This window comes from Mycteria americana (assembly GCF_035582795.1).
Source record: "Mycteria americana isolate JAX WOST 10 ecotype Jacksonville Zoo and Gardens chromosome Z unlocalized genomic scaffold, USCA_MyAme_1.0 Scaffold_18, whole genome shotgun sequence".
Classification (NCBI taxonomy): domain Eukaryota; kingdom Metazoa; phylum Chordata; class Aves; order Ciconiiformes; family Ciconiidae; genus Mycteria; species Mycteria americana.
The window spans coordinates 4,976,401-4,988,927 of record NW_027445436.1 but is presented as its reverse complement, the minus strand read 5'-3'; the positions used below and the strand labels follow the sequence as shown (position 1 = coordinate 4,988,927).

The 12,527-nt window shown below is 46.3% G+C and overlaps 1 protein-coding gene across 1 annotated transcript; it reads right to left on the bottom strand.

Moving 5' to 3' along the window:
* Positions 1–7,571: 7,571 nt before the first annotated feature.
* Positions 7,572–11,895, bottom strand: LOC142402870 (uncharacterized). The gene is made up of 2 exons (XM_075488762.1): positions 11,243–11,895; positions 7,572–8,800 (listed from the first exon to the last, which is right to left on the bottom strand). Exons 1-2 carry the CDS (start codon positions 11,283–11,285, stop codon positions 7,572–7,574), a joined length of 1,272 nt encoding a protein of 423 aa, XP_075344877.1. The 5' UTR covers positions 11,286–11,895.
* Positions 11,896–12,527: the final 632 nt, after the last annotated feature.

The window sequence follows — 12,527 nt, the reverse complement described above, 5'->3', positions numbered from 1 at the left end:
GTAAGAAGGGAAGTCTACTTGCCAGATTCTCAGCTGACATCAACTAACATAGCACTATAGATATTAAAGGAGATATATCATTTTATGCTGATAGGAATCTGACCCTTGTTTTCAGTTGAAATAGGGAAAAAGACAGATCTGTGATGCTGTTCAAAAAACAGCAAGATGGAAAGATGTGTCAAGGAACTACAATCAAGAAATGTAAGGAATGGATAGGTGAAAACTAGATTCTTCTTACAGCAATCACATTCTGCTTTAAATAAAACACCCAGTAAAAACCTTGGTGGAAAAAATAACAAATCTCTTTTGTGTCCATTTCCTCTGTTATACCTTTCCTGCTTTGCTTACTTAACCTTTAGATCAGGTCTTCCAGGTAGAAACTGCCCTGTATGATGCATGTACAGCACTGGACAAAAGAAGACTCCAGTCTCACATGAGGTTAGCAGAGGTCAGCAGGTGATATTCTGGTGCAAATAATTATAAAGAGTGATTTCCAGCAGAGCGTGTGGAGGAGTGGTTTCTTTATCTGAATGCATATAGCAATGTTGTCTTAATATCTTTTCATACCTAAGATTCAATGACCCAGGACTACAGAGGCCTTTAATGTTCCTGTCATCATTTAATGCAGCAATTCCCAAACTTTGTGACTTTGTGTCACCTCTGGCAGGGGCGGGGGGGGGGGGGGGGGGGGCGGGCACAGCTTGCACAGGCTGCACAGATGGGCCGAGCCGGAGATCACACCTATCCTGCCGGGCTGAGCCCCCTCACACCGCAGAGCCCCAAGCCCAGCCCTGCGACGCTCCTGCTCCGCCCCCTCAGTATTCATGGCTCCTGCAGGGAGGGGCAGTGCCCCACGTATTTACCATGGCGCAAAAGCCATAGCCATCACTCGCTTCTCCTCTCGGGCAGCATAGTACAGCCCAGTACCATCCCGCCCCCCACCCGCCCACCGCTGGGCTCCAAGCGGAGGCGACGCTGGTGGGAGGGAGGGCAGACGGAGCGGAGTGCGCGTCCCAGCCCAGCAGGAGGGCGCCCTCCGCGCTCCCTGGCTCCCTGGACCCCTCTGTCTCGCCCTACCCTACGCTGCCCGGATTACCCTGAGCTCCTACCACTTTGCGTGCAGACCCGCTGTCCCACAGCGGGGCTGTCCCTCCTGCCCCATGAGCCTCCCCGTTGTTTCAGCGGACTCCGCAGGCAGTCCACAACGCGGAGCCCGCCCGCTCCCGTCCCCTGTCTCCCCCTGAGTCAGCCTGCACCACCTTACCGCCCAGGCCCTCGCGGCTCCAGCCCCTGCAGGCTTGGAGGAGGTCGGCTGCCTCCCTTTCCTGGGCTGAGACATGGCAGCTGAGCTCCCTCCCGGGTGTCTCTCCGGCGCTACTGCAAGCCCAGAGGCAGGCGAGGAAAAAAAAAAGGGGGTGGGGGGGGGTGTTACTTAAACGTGAAGCGGTTTTTCCTACGTCCCCAGAGCTAAAACCAGACTGCGTTCTAGCTCGTCACTCTTCCTGCAGCCGGTAAGAGCTGGGAGGGCTCACCCCGCCCGGGCTCCGCACACCCCGCAGGAGGCAAAAGAGAGTGGGGTACAGCTCGCTGCGAGATGCCTTCTGTTTATTTTTGCCTCCTAGGATAAACCTTGGGCTTCTTGAAGACCAGAGCTGGGGAGTTGCCCTGTCTAGACCCCGGAGTCACCTCTCCTGTAGTGAGAACCACCTACAAATGAGCCCAGGCCTCAGTGATCTCCAGCAGAGCTTGTCCAAAATTTGGTTTATCTGGTTCTGATTTAGATCTGTGCCTAAATGACCAGTAAGTTTTCTTTTGGCTGGTTGTAACTGTGTTTGAGGAAGTAGCCACTAAGCATTCTTTGCCGTGTAAATGTGATTTTTTCAGGTAGCAAAATGACTCAAAACAGGAAAATCTCACACAAAACAATCCTGGCTTTTTTTTCTTTTTTTTTTACGATTTAGAAAAAAGTGTAGACACTTTCCTAGATTAAGTTGCAAGTGGATGTACTAAAAGATAACTTTTTTTCTCATGAAAATCAGTCCCTCTGCCTTTCTGCAGAGCCCCTTGAAAAAGCATTAGTTTTTGACACCCATCCTGAATTGATGCTTGGAGCCATTCACAGCTCCCCTCCTGGGACCCTGCTTGTTCAAAGCTTTCTGCTTTCTTTGAGCAAAGGCCAGCAGTAGTTCCAGGTACCTACCTGTTCCTGTAACTTAAGCTCCTTTAGCGTTTAACCCTTGCCATCCCAAGAACCTGAAATTGCATATAATGCAAAGGATACTTTCCCTCCAAATGAATAGTTTCAGTTTTGAAGTCTGCCCTATATCTTGTGTTGGGTTTTTTAAAGTGTGGCATTACAGCTCATATATACTGCAACTCAGGTTATTAAAGCCAAAAGCCTTCAAGGTCTGGGTTTTTTGGTTGTTTTTTTTTTTAAAGAGTAAATTCTAAATACGTCCCAATCCATGTGAGTGTTTACACAAATGAGTTGTCCAAGATGTACTGACAGCTCTTCCAAAATACAGCAGGAATAATTAATGGTCAATCAAAGCTGCTGGAAGATTAAGCATGACCAAATGACCCTGGTTGAAAACTGAAAATATGCCATGAGTATGAATGGTATAATACTGATTCTGGATGAAAGACTTGATTTGGTTTGGCCAAGTCTCCTGTTCATCTGGATGTGTAGCTGAAATGGAAAATTCACCATTTTAAGAGCAGTTCTCCAAGACTTTCTCAGTGAAGAAACAAACTGGGATTAATGTAGTATAGTAAATATCCTTCAAACATTGTAACAAGAATGATGTAATTGATAATATGAACTGGACCTCCAGTGAAAGGGGGTTCAAAATGCAGTAGTTATCTATAAACTGGTATGGCTAGCTGTATATAGATACATACATACTCATACACAAAGTTTATATACATGAGAAGGGGAAATTCAAATTGTAACTGCTTAGCAGTGGTAATTCATGAACAAGGAATGATCTGGCATGGAGGGCAAGAAGGCCTAACTGCAGAAGGGGTTAAACTGGCTGGAAGCAGGAATGCCAGAGACAGAAGGACTCCCTGTAAGGGAGTGAAGTTTCCCTTGGTGATAAGAAATGCTTCGTATTGCAGCAACCTTGGAATGTTCTCAAGGTTCTGAGTTCTCAGGGGCCACCTTTGGTCAACAGAGCTGGTGCTGGCGGATGAACCAAACACTGGGCTAAGGCATCTGATGCCAACACTCACATGATTGGTGCAGGTGTACGTGTATATAATGAATAATCAGCTTGTTAAGCATTTTTGCAGACTCCTTATAGAACTGCTTATGGCAGTAGGACTCTGTCCAATGCATTGTTCATCAAATATTTTTATATTTAAGCACAAGCGTGTGTTTAATTTGCCTCAAGGGGTACAATAAAAATTCCTCAACACATGAATTGGCATGGTTGACCAATTTTATCTTGCTCAGATCATGTTTGTACACAGCTTAAGTAAAACAAATGCATGGTTTGAATTCCATACTAGGGATTCCCAAATTTAGGCTAGTTGGGCAAAACAGCCATATAATGAATTGTATTACTCCAAAGAAGTAATAGCAGCAACAGTTCCTAAACAAATATATGTGCAAGGAGGCCGTGTACATCAACAGGAGGAACCAAAAGTGTCTGAGTTTTTAGGGAATGTTCACTGCCTAAGCAGCTGTTCCCTGATTCCTCCAGGGCAAAGACAGTAGGACTAAGTTACTGTGCGGGAAGTCCATAAATCCAATTAGTGCTCAAGCCCTTCCCCATCACATAAAGGGAGAATTAGACACATCAGAACCTCAAGTGGGTGAAGGTGAATCCCTAGAGGCCTTGGGGAATGGCTGTAACCCCAAGAGAGGAAGGATGGTTCAGACACATCAGTTGCCTAAAGCCTTCCCTACTCTTCCTTTTTGGGTAGCTCTGTATTCTGTACACATTTTTTTAGCTAGCCTTTGAAGTGATTAAATCTATGACATGTATGAATTTTGCACTCCACTCTATGGGTTAAGTGCCTAAAATTTTAAGTACACAGCCCTTAACTAAGCTCTGCATTGCATCTGGCCGTGAATGTGTTAAGTGGTTACATAGGACTGTTTTATAAGGATGTGCATATAGGCAAGATCCTCTGGAGGAGATAAAGGTGAAGGACATGTTTAAGGGTATGACTTTAACACAAGTCTTTTGCATGTTAAAAATAACATCTAGGGTCACTCTGACAGGTCTAATGGATAGTACCACATTCCTAGGCTGCAGGCAGAGGATCCTCCCTGCTGACACAGTGCTTCAGTAAGCATTTACTGTACTTCACTGCTTTTATTGCTATGTTCCTGATGACAGCAAATGAAGCTGTCAGTAACTGAAATTATAGAGTTACATAGTAACAAGGCAGTAATACATGATAAACTTGGTCATGTAGGTCTGTATCATGCAGAGTGCTGAGGATTCTGCTGATCCAGAACCACATTGACAACTTTAAGCTGTCCTATTAACAAGTTTAGTATGTAAATGCAGTCTTGCCCTTACAGACATGCACAGGTCTTGCTCCTAGAAACCCCCAGACCCTATGGTCTCTCTGGCAACTTGCCAGGACTCTCCTGCTCCCTCCAATAGCTCTCTCCTCCCATAGTCTCACACCTGGCTCCCAGGCCACTTCACCTACTCACTGGCTAGTCTGGCTTGATCTTCACTAGTGCTCACACACTCACTCTCATACCTGCACTCACTCCCATACCTGCACTCACTCCAGTTGCTGGCACCCAGATACATGGGCCTCTGATCCCTGGTCCCACTCCAGTGGATCGCACTTGGTTTCACTCACTGGGGTCTCTCCAGTTGCTGGCAATCAGGCACATGGGCCTTCTGGCCTGTGGTCCCAGTCCATTTGCTGGCACCATGGACACGTGGGCCCCTGTGACCCAAGGACCCACTCCAGTGGCTGGCACTTAAGTCCACTCACTCGGGTCTCTCCATTTGCTGGCACCCAGGCACACAGGTCCTCCAACCTGTGGTCTGACTCCAGTTGCTGGCACTCACACCCCCATACATGCACATGCACACAGAATAGAGAGCCCTCACCCAGGAAAGAGTTAGAAAGGAATTTAATAAGAAGATAGGACAGGCTGCGCTGATCAGCTGCAGGACATGGCCAGACAAGTGTACTGACCAGCAAACTATTTATACACAGCTGGCCCTTTTTATCCCCATACCCATCTATTTTCCCACAGTTGTTCCTCCCCAAATCACCTATATCCCTCCCTTTTCCTGCCTGTGGTTCCTCCCCTAAATATCCCATAATAAGTTCTGTGCAATCCCCAAATGCTCTTCCCCTGCATCCCATAATGTGTCCCATACCCCTAGGCAGCAACTACCCTCAGGCCAAAAAGTGCTCTGTTGTTGACTTATCTTGATGGGTGTCACACCTGGACACGGGCTGAGGCTCTTCTGGGACAGCCCTGGGAGGGACCCAGACAGGGTGTGCCTTCCTTGGGAGCCTGTAATTTGGGTTCCCACCTGCTGGGGTGCTTCTGTGCTCCTCTGGACTTGTGGGGATGGGCCTTTGATGGGCTGAGGGCTCTTGTGATGGGCCTGGGAGGAGCCAGGGCAGGGTATTATTTGGGCTTCCCCTGCCCCCCACCATTGTCTCTCTGTGCTCCTTTGTGGGTGTGCAGATGAGCTTTTATCACACAACCTAACATTGCAAGAGAGGATTGATAGTCTAGACATAGGACTTGTCCAATATATGTCAGCAGAAGCAATGACAGGTGGCAACATCGGGAACATTGGGGACAGACTTTTTAGTAGGGCCTGTAGCGATAGGACAAGGGGTAATGGTTTTAAACTAAAAGAGGGTAGATTCAGACTAGATATAAGGAAGAAATTTTTTACTATGAGGGTGGTGAAACACTGGAACAGGTTGCCCAGAGAGGTGGTAGATGCCCCATCCCTGGAAACATTCAAGGTCAGGTTGGATGGGGCTTTGAGCAACCTGATCTAGTTGGTCCTGCTCATTGCAGGGGTGTTGGACTAGATGACCTTTAAAGGTCCCTTCCAACCCAAACCATTCTATGATTCTATGATTCTATGAATATAGGCTTTTTATTGTGATAATGTGTAATGTAAACAAGTATTTAAAAACATTTTGCATGCTTTTAATAGTCATTTAGACATACCTTTCATGGGCACATTTACATTTAATTCAAGGTGTTGTGAGTGTGTTGCGTTAAGAGTTACTGTCACGTTACAAATAGGAGTCTGAGGAGTGGCTGGGGGGCGGGGGGAACCCTCCCGTTGAGTCACGAGGTTCAGGCAGGAGCCCCTTGCTTTCTAAACTCCTTCTCAGAGAGGAGTCTAGGTGCAGCTAGGTCCAGTCTTAGTCTCAGACTTGGTCAACGGTTTATTTTCTAAGGACTGTGTGTATAGCCACTTATCAGAACCAGAGCCCTCTCAGGGCTTTCACTAAGGCAACAGCATTAATTTACAACGTTATAAGTCCGGTCATGTCCAGCGTACTGAACTTCACGATTACGGATTCACTAATAACGCGCTTACACCCCCAGTCTAGTCATGTTGCATGAACTATCACGGCCACACTTAAAGAGCCTGGTCGTGTTCAATGAGAACTACCACAGCTAGATCAATGAAGAGTGCAGTTTATTAGAGCAACAGACACACAGATTCTTTGGATTACTGGTGATAAATTCACTGTCTGCAAAGCACGTGCAAATACCAAGAGTATGAGTAACACTGCCAGCTACAAACACGTTAAAAAGTTAATAAAGCAACTCTAGAGAGATTTCTAAGTTTCTCGGGGAGGCACTTGGAATAACCAAGTGTTCGAATCTTACCCAAAGGCGTCCCAATGGGGGGGAAGAGAGGCTCAGCCCGTCGACTGATCCCAGAGGTCAGTGGTACACGATGGTGTCTTCCCTAACATTCTCTTTCTCTTAAGCCATTTTATACTATCTTTCACCTTTCGGGTGGAGCTTGAGTGACTCTAGTCATACATACCTTTGTTTAGGATTGGTGTAAAGTTTTCTCGCTTCGCTTTTAAAGGTATAGGCTAGGAAAATTCAGAGCGCAAGCTCAGTGAGGGGTGGTCGCACCTTGGAGGCGGGTAGCTTTTGGGATGGAGGTGTGTTTTGGTATTATAATGATGTTATAATGAGCAAAGTTCACCAAAAGGACAGCATTTTGTCAAAAACGTGGCAGGCTGTTGGCCCAGGGTAGCAAATATGCAGCTTATCAGTTCCATGACACCTTTAAGTTCCCATATAATTGCAGAGCCTGGCCACAGTATCTCCACACCGCTCCACCCTCCGAGCAGTACCTCTTAGAGTCAGCACACCAAGTTCCCCTGGCATTACCATCATCTAAGGTTGCAGGCCTAGGGAACTTCCATGGAATGGATTCCTTGCATGTCAGCCGCATTCCACCTGGGAAGCTTCTTCAGTGCTGTGCCTTACCTAAAAGTGTGAATATAAGTTTAATTTCTAAGTCACCTCCAACAATTATTCCATGTAATCCACCCCGTGACTATAGTCACTCAAGCTTCATAACAGCTCAAGATATTTGGAATGCCTTGGGTGTATCACATACGTTCTCGTGGGGAGGATTATCGAGTACGTATATGTCTTGTGGGGATATTTGATGAGACAAACGCTTTACCATAGTCCAGAGTCTAACATACAGCGCGATGGTTAGAATGAAGCATATCACAGTGAGCATTAGCAGAACAACAACTGGATGAAGCATCTTATTGAGAATTCCAGTTGCGGTCGGCGACCATCCTAGCAAAGTGTCCCACCAATGGTGTCCTCCATCTTTCTTCACTCGTTCTAAGACGTGATGTATCTCTTCCGCGTCATGGTGGACAGTGACTAATGTCTTATGCCCATTTTTCCGGATGCGTTCCAGCAGTTGATTCAGGTCATCGTGTTGCAGTAGTTTTCTCACCAATGTGAGGTTCATTCCAATAGGGGCAGGTAATAAGTCTTGATACAGTGTATAGTCAGCTTGCAGCAGTTGGTGAGTTGTGACAGGAGCTGAATAGTTGAAGTCACATCCCATAATTTTGGAAAAGTTACAAACACAAACATTTGAGTGATTACCTATATCTACAGTGGCGTTATCTACAAATACAGAATCACAAAAGGTTCTCATGCAAGTGCACCCTTTCCTGATATATACAAGTACAGTTTCAGGGGCTTCATCTGGTTGTACTTCAAAATGGCAAACATTTTGTTCCGTGTCAAGACAAATGTCTTGGGCTTTGAGGGTGTTACTCTCACGAATAAATCCTTGTTGTTCCCGTACAACACATGCATTCACATCAATAGTTTGCCATAGGTTCCCATTTTGTTGGGCCCATACTCTATGTTCTAATGGATAGAGTATAGTTCCATTGTGATTCAACCCCAATGCAATGATTGGGTATATGGTGTATACCGAAGCATTGCGTATTGTTAAGACAAAAGCTGTGGCTTTGCCGTCAGTAGGGTCGTAGGTGAAATCAACTGGATACCACCAGGATTGGAATTCTTTCTCAAATTCAGTTGCATTATCCCAAATTACCTTTCGAATTTCAGTGGGCAGGGTGCCTTCCTCGCCTTCCCATATAATTGCAGCTACTATAGATTGCATCCACAATTGAGCTTGGATACAACTAAGAGCTAAAGAAACATTCGTTTGGGCTGCACCAAGTGCATCCACAATTAACTGGTGGTCCTTCTCATTTACCTTTCCCCACTGAGGCAACATATCCGATAAGAGCCATTGGTTAGCTCCCAGAGCTGAAAGAGAAGATTGTAAAGGGTGTTTCAGGGCACTCAAGTCATTGGTTACTGTGGCTAATTTATTAGCAAGTACTTCAGCATCTATGCTGTTTAAGACTCCCCAGTCCCGTTCCTAAGACACCAGTCACATCTCTCTTTGATCGTTTTGGAGAGATTAGAGTCCGTTTATGTAACCATGCTGACCATCCTGCGTAAGATGTGCTCAGGAATGGTGAACAGGTAGGTTTAATTGCAGAGATATTAGTCTGCATTGCTAATTCCACCCGTTTGAGGGAGTATGACGGATTAAACAACCTGATTTACCAACCTGATCTCCTTCTATGACAAGGTGACCCGCCTAGTGGATGAGGGAAAGGCTGTGGATGTTGTCTATCTAGACTTCAGTAAAGCCTTTGACACGGTTTCCCACAGCATTCTCCTGGAGAAACTGGCTGCTCATGGCGTGGACGGGTGTACTCTTCGCTGGGTAAAGAACTGGCTGGACGGCCGGGCCCAAAGAGTGGTGGTGAATGGAGTCTACTCCAGTTGGCGGCCGGTCACAAGCGGTGTTCCCCAGGGCTCGGTGTTGGGGCAAGTTCTGTTTAACATCTTTATCAATGATCTGGACAAAGGGATCGAGTGTACTCTCAGTAAGTTTGCAGACGACACCAAGTTGTGTGGGAGTGTTGATCTGCTGGAGGGTAGGCAGGCTCTGCAGAGGGACCTGGACAGGCTGGATCGATGGGCCGAGGTCAATTGTATGAGGTTTAACAAGGCCAAGTGCAAGGTCCTGCACTTGGGCCACAGCAACCCCATGCAACGCTACAGGCTTGGGGAAGAGTGGCTGGAAAGCTGCCTGGCAGAAAAGGACCTGGGGGTGTTTGTTGACAGCCGCCTGAATATGAGCCAGCAGTGTGCCCAGGTGGCCAAGAAAGCCAATGGCATCCTGGCTTGTATCAGGAATAGTGTGGCCAGCAGGACTAGGGAAGTGATCGTGCCCCTGTACTCGGCACTGGTGAGGCCGCACCTCAAATACTGTGTTCAGTTTTGGGCCCCCCACTACAAGAGGGATATTGAGGTGCTGGAGCGTGTCCAGAGAAGGGCAACGAAGCTGGTGAAGGGTCTGGAGCAGAAGTCTTATGAGGAGCAGCTGAGGGAGCTGGGACTGTTTAGCCTGGAGAAAAGGAGGCTGAGGGGAGACCTTATCGCTCTCTTCAACTACCTGAAAGGAGGTTGTAGAGAGGTGGGGGTCGGTCTCTTCTCCCAGGTAACAAGTGATAGGACAAGAGGAAATGGCCTCAAGTTGTGCCAGGGGAGGTTTAGACTGGATATTAGGAAATTTTTCTTCACCGAGAGGGTTATGGAGCATTGGAACAGGCTGCCCAGGGAAGTGGTTGAGTCGCCATCCCTGGAGGTATTTAAAGGACGTTTGGATGAGGTGCTTAGAGACATGGTGTAGTGGTGGTTTTGGTAGTGTTAGGTTTATGGCTGGACTCGATGATCTTAAAGGTCCTTTCCAACCTATATGATTCTGTGATTCTGTGATTCTGTAAACAGCACTTGTTGCTGACCTGTATTTTTAATTATGTAAGGGCCTGTGTTGAAGATGAAAGGAGTTAGACTAATGGGAGGCCGAGTCGATACATTTTCAGACATTTGTGGGGGCAGAGGTTCCTTATCCTTTGCAACTGGCACAGATGTTGCTGTATCAATCATAAATTCAAATAGTAATTCGGTGCCTCTGTAACCCCAAAGACAGTACACAATTATAGGTTTGGTAAAGGTAAGATTGTACCAGCAATCTGAATTTGGTTTGGTTATTTTGTAACACTCAGCCTTATAATTTTCCGGTCTGGAAGAGTCAGTATAGACTGTTTTAATTTCAGTCGGCCTATGGTAAGTGGACCCATTAGTTACTCGGCAGCTAATCTGTATTGTCTTCCCTGGAATGGCTTGAATTCTGGCCATCCGAAGAGAGTCATTCCAACTCCACTCATCTTTTGAGTATACTTCATTTCCATGCATAACTAGAACAGAGATACTTAAGTTCCTTCTGTTTTGTTGTGTTCCAGTGCTTGCACTATATCGTGACAATGCATGGTCCCAAGGGTCATTGTAAGATACCGTGATGAAAATGGGTACATTCCTAACTCCATCTTGCAGTGTGTCAAATGGAGTGGGTGAGGTTAGGTCAGGTGGTGTAGTTGGATCAGGTTCAATCATATATATTCTGAACCAGAATGACAGCCCTATACAGTGTTGCTTTGACATCCCTGGCCCTGTACAGTGTTGTTGCCATACACAAGCCACAATAGTGGGTCCCACCAGAGTAAAGTTATACCAACAATCCCACTCGTCAGTGACACAAGACTTTGACGCTATTGGATTTCTGGAAATGTTGGATATTGTCATGGATGTGACCTTTTCATGGGTTGATCCGTTGATCATTCTACATCCTACCTGGATTTCTTCTCCTGCTTTTCCCTTCAGGAGTGGAAGCCATCCGTTATCCCAGCTCCACTCGTGTCTTGAGAACACATGGGAACCATGCATAATTACAGTAGCTAAGTTTAAATTTTCTTTGATGGCACATGTTCAAATAATTCCATTGTATTTAATGTGGGCTTGGGACCATGGCCATTCTGGGTCTTTCTGGCTACACATCAAAGGAGTTGTCTGCAAAATGCTGCTGAATTTAAAGTATACTTTGATTCCAATACAACTCCCCTTGCCGCATTTTGCAGACATCTACTTCAATTGGAGTCATCTTCTTTCAGGATTCCTGTGAACACAAAAAGGAAACAAACGTGCTCGGTTGTATTTAACCGGCAGGGTTAAAAAAGAGGGTGAGATCCACCGGGTGCTAATCCGGTGTACTTTTCCTGCCAAGGCAGTCATCCAGGGATGGGCAGCTCCCTGTATCAGTGTCACTATTTTTGCCATGTTTGGAACTGCGGCAGTCAAAGGTGTAGTGTTAGCGTTTAACTGTCGGTAATCCACTGTAAAACGCCATTGCCCGGTTGGTTTCTTTACTGGCCACACTGGTGAATTATAGGGCGAATGAGTCCTTTTAATGATGCCTCTTTTTTCCAATTCCGTTACCACCCCGTCAATCCCCATAAGCGCTGCTGCTGGAGATGAATATTGCCGAACATTAGTGATTTTAGAGGGGGGTAAGGGTATAGGTGTTTGTAACAGACTCAGTTTCACTATGCCTGATTCCTTTTTACCTCTTGCAGAACTCCACACAGTTCCATCTGGGAGTTTCCACATACACCCATATCTCAAATCCTAGAATGTTAGTATATGCAGCACCGGCTAATACCTCTGCCCTGGTTAATCTTCGTTCTTCTGGCAACCAGGGTGAATTTTTTTCAGTGGTGCATTCCTTTTCCATTCCTGTGAATTTAACCCTGCATTGGCCAGGTCTTATGCCCAGGGTTTGTGCTGTTTCATGGGTAATTACTGACATTTGGGCCCTGGTGTCAATAAGAAAGTTTACCAATATTTTTCGGGGTCCAACGGGAATGACAATGATAGGGTCAGAGCATTCATCAGACAGCCATTGAATTGCTAATACCTGCCAAGCAGGGTGGCTCACTGCCCTCCCCGGGGATGAAAGGTTTTTTTGTTGAGATTCCGCCTCATCAATTAGGCCTGGTGCAGAAGGTGCACTTTCCTTGTGGGTTGGGGGTTTTCCAGCTAGGCAATTCTCCCCAGCTGGGTTATTCTTTTTACCCAGAGA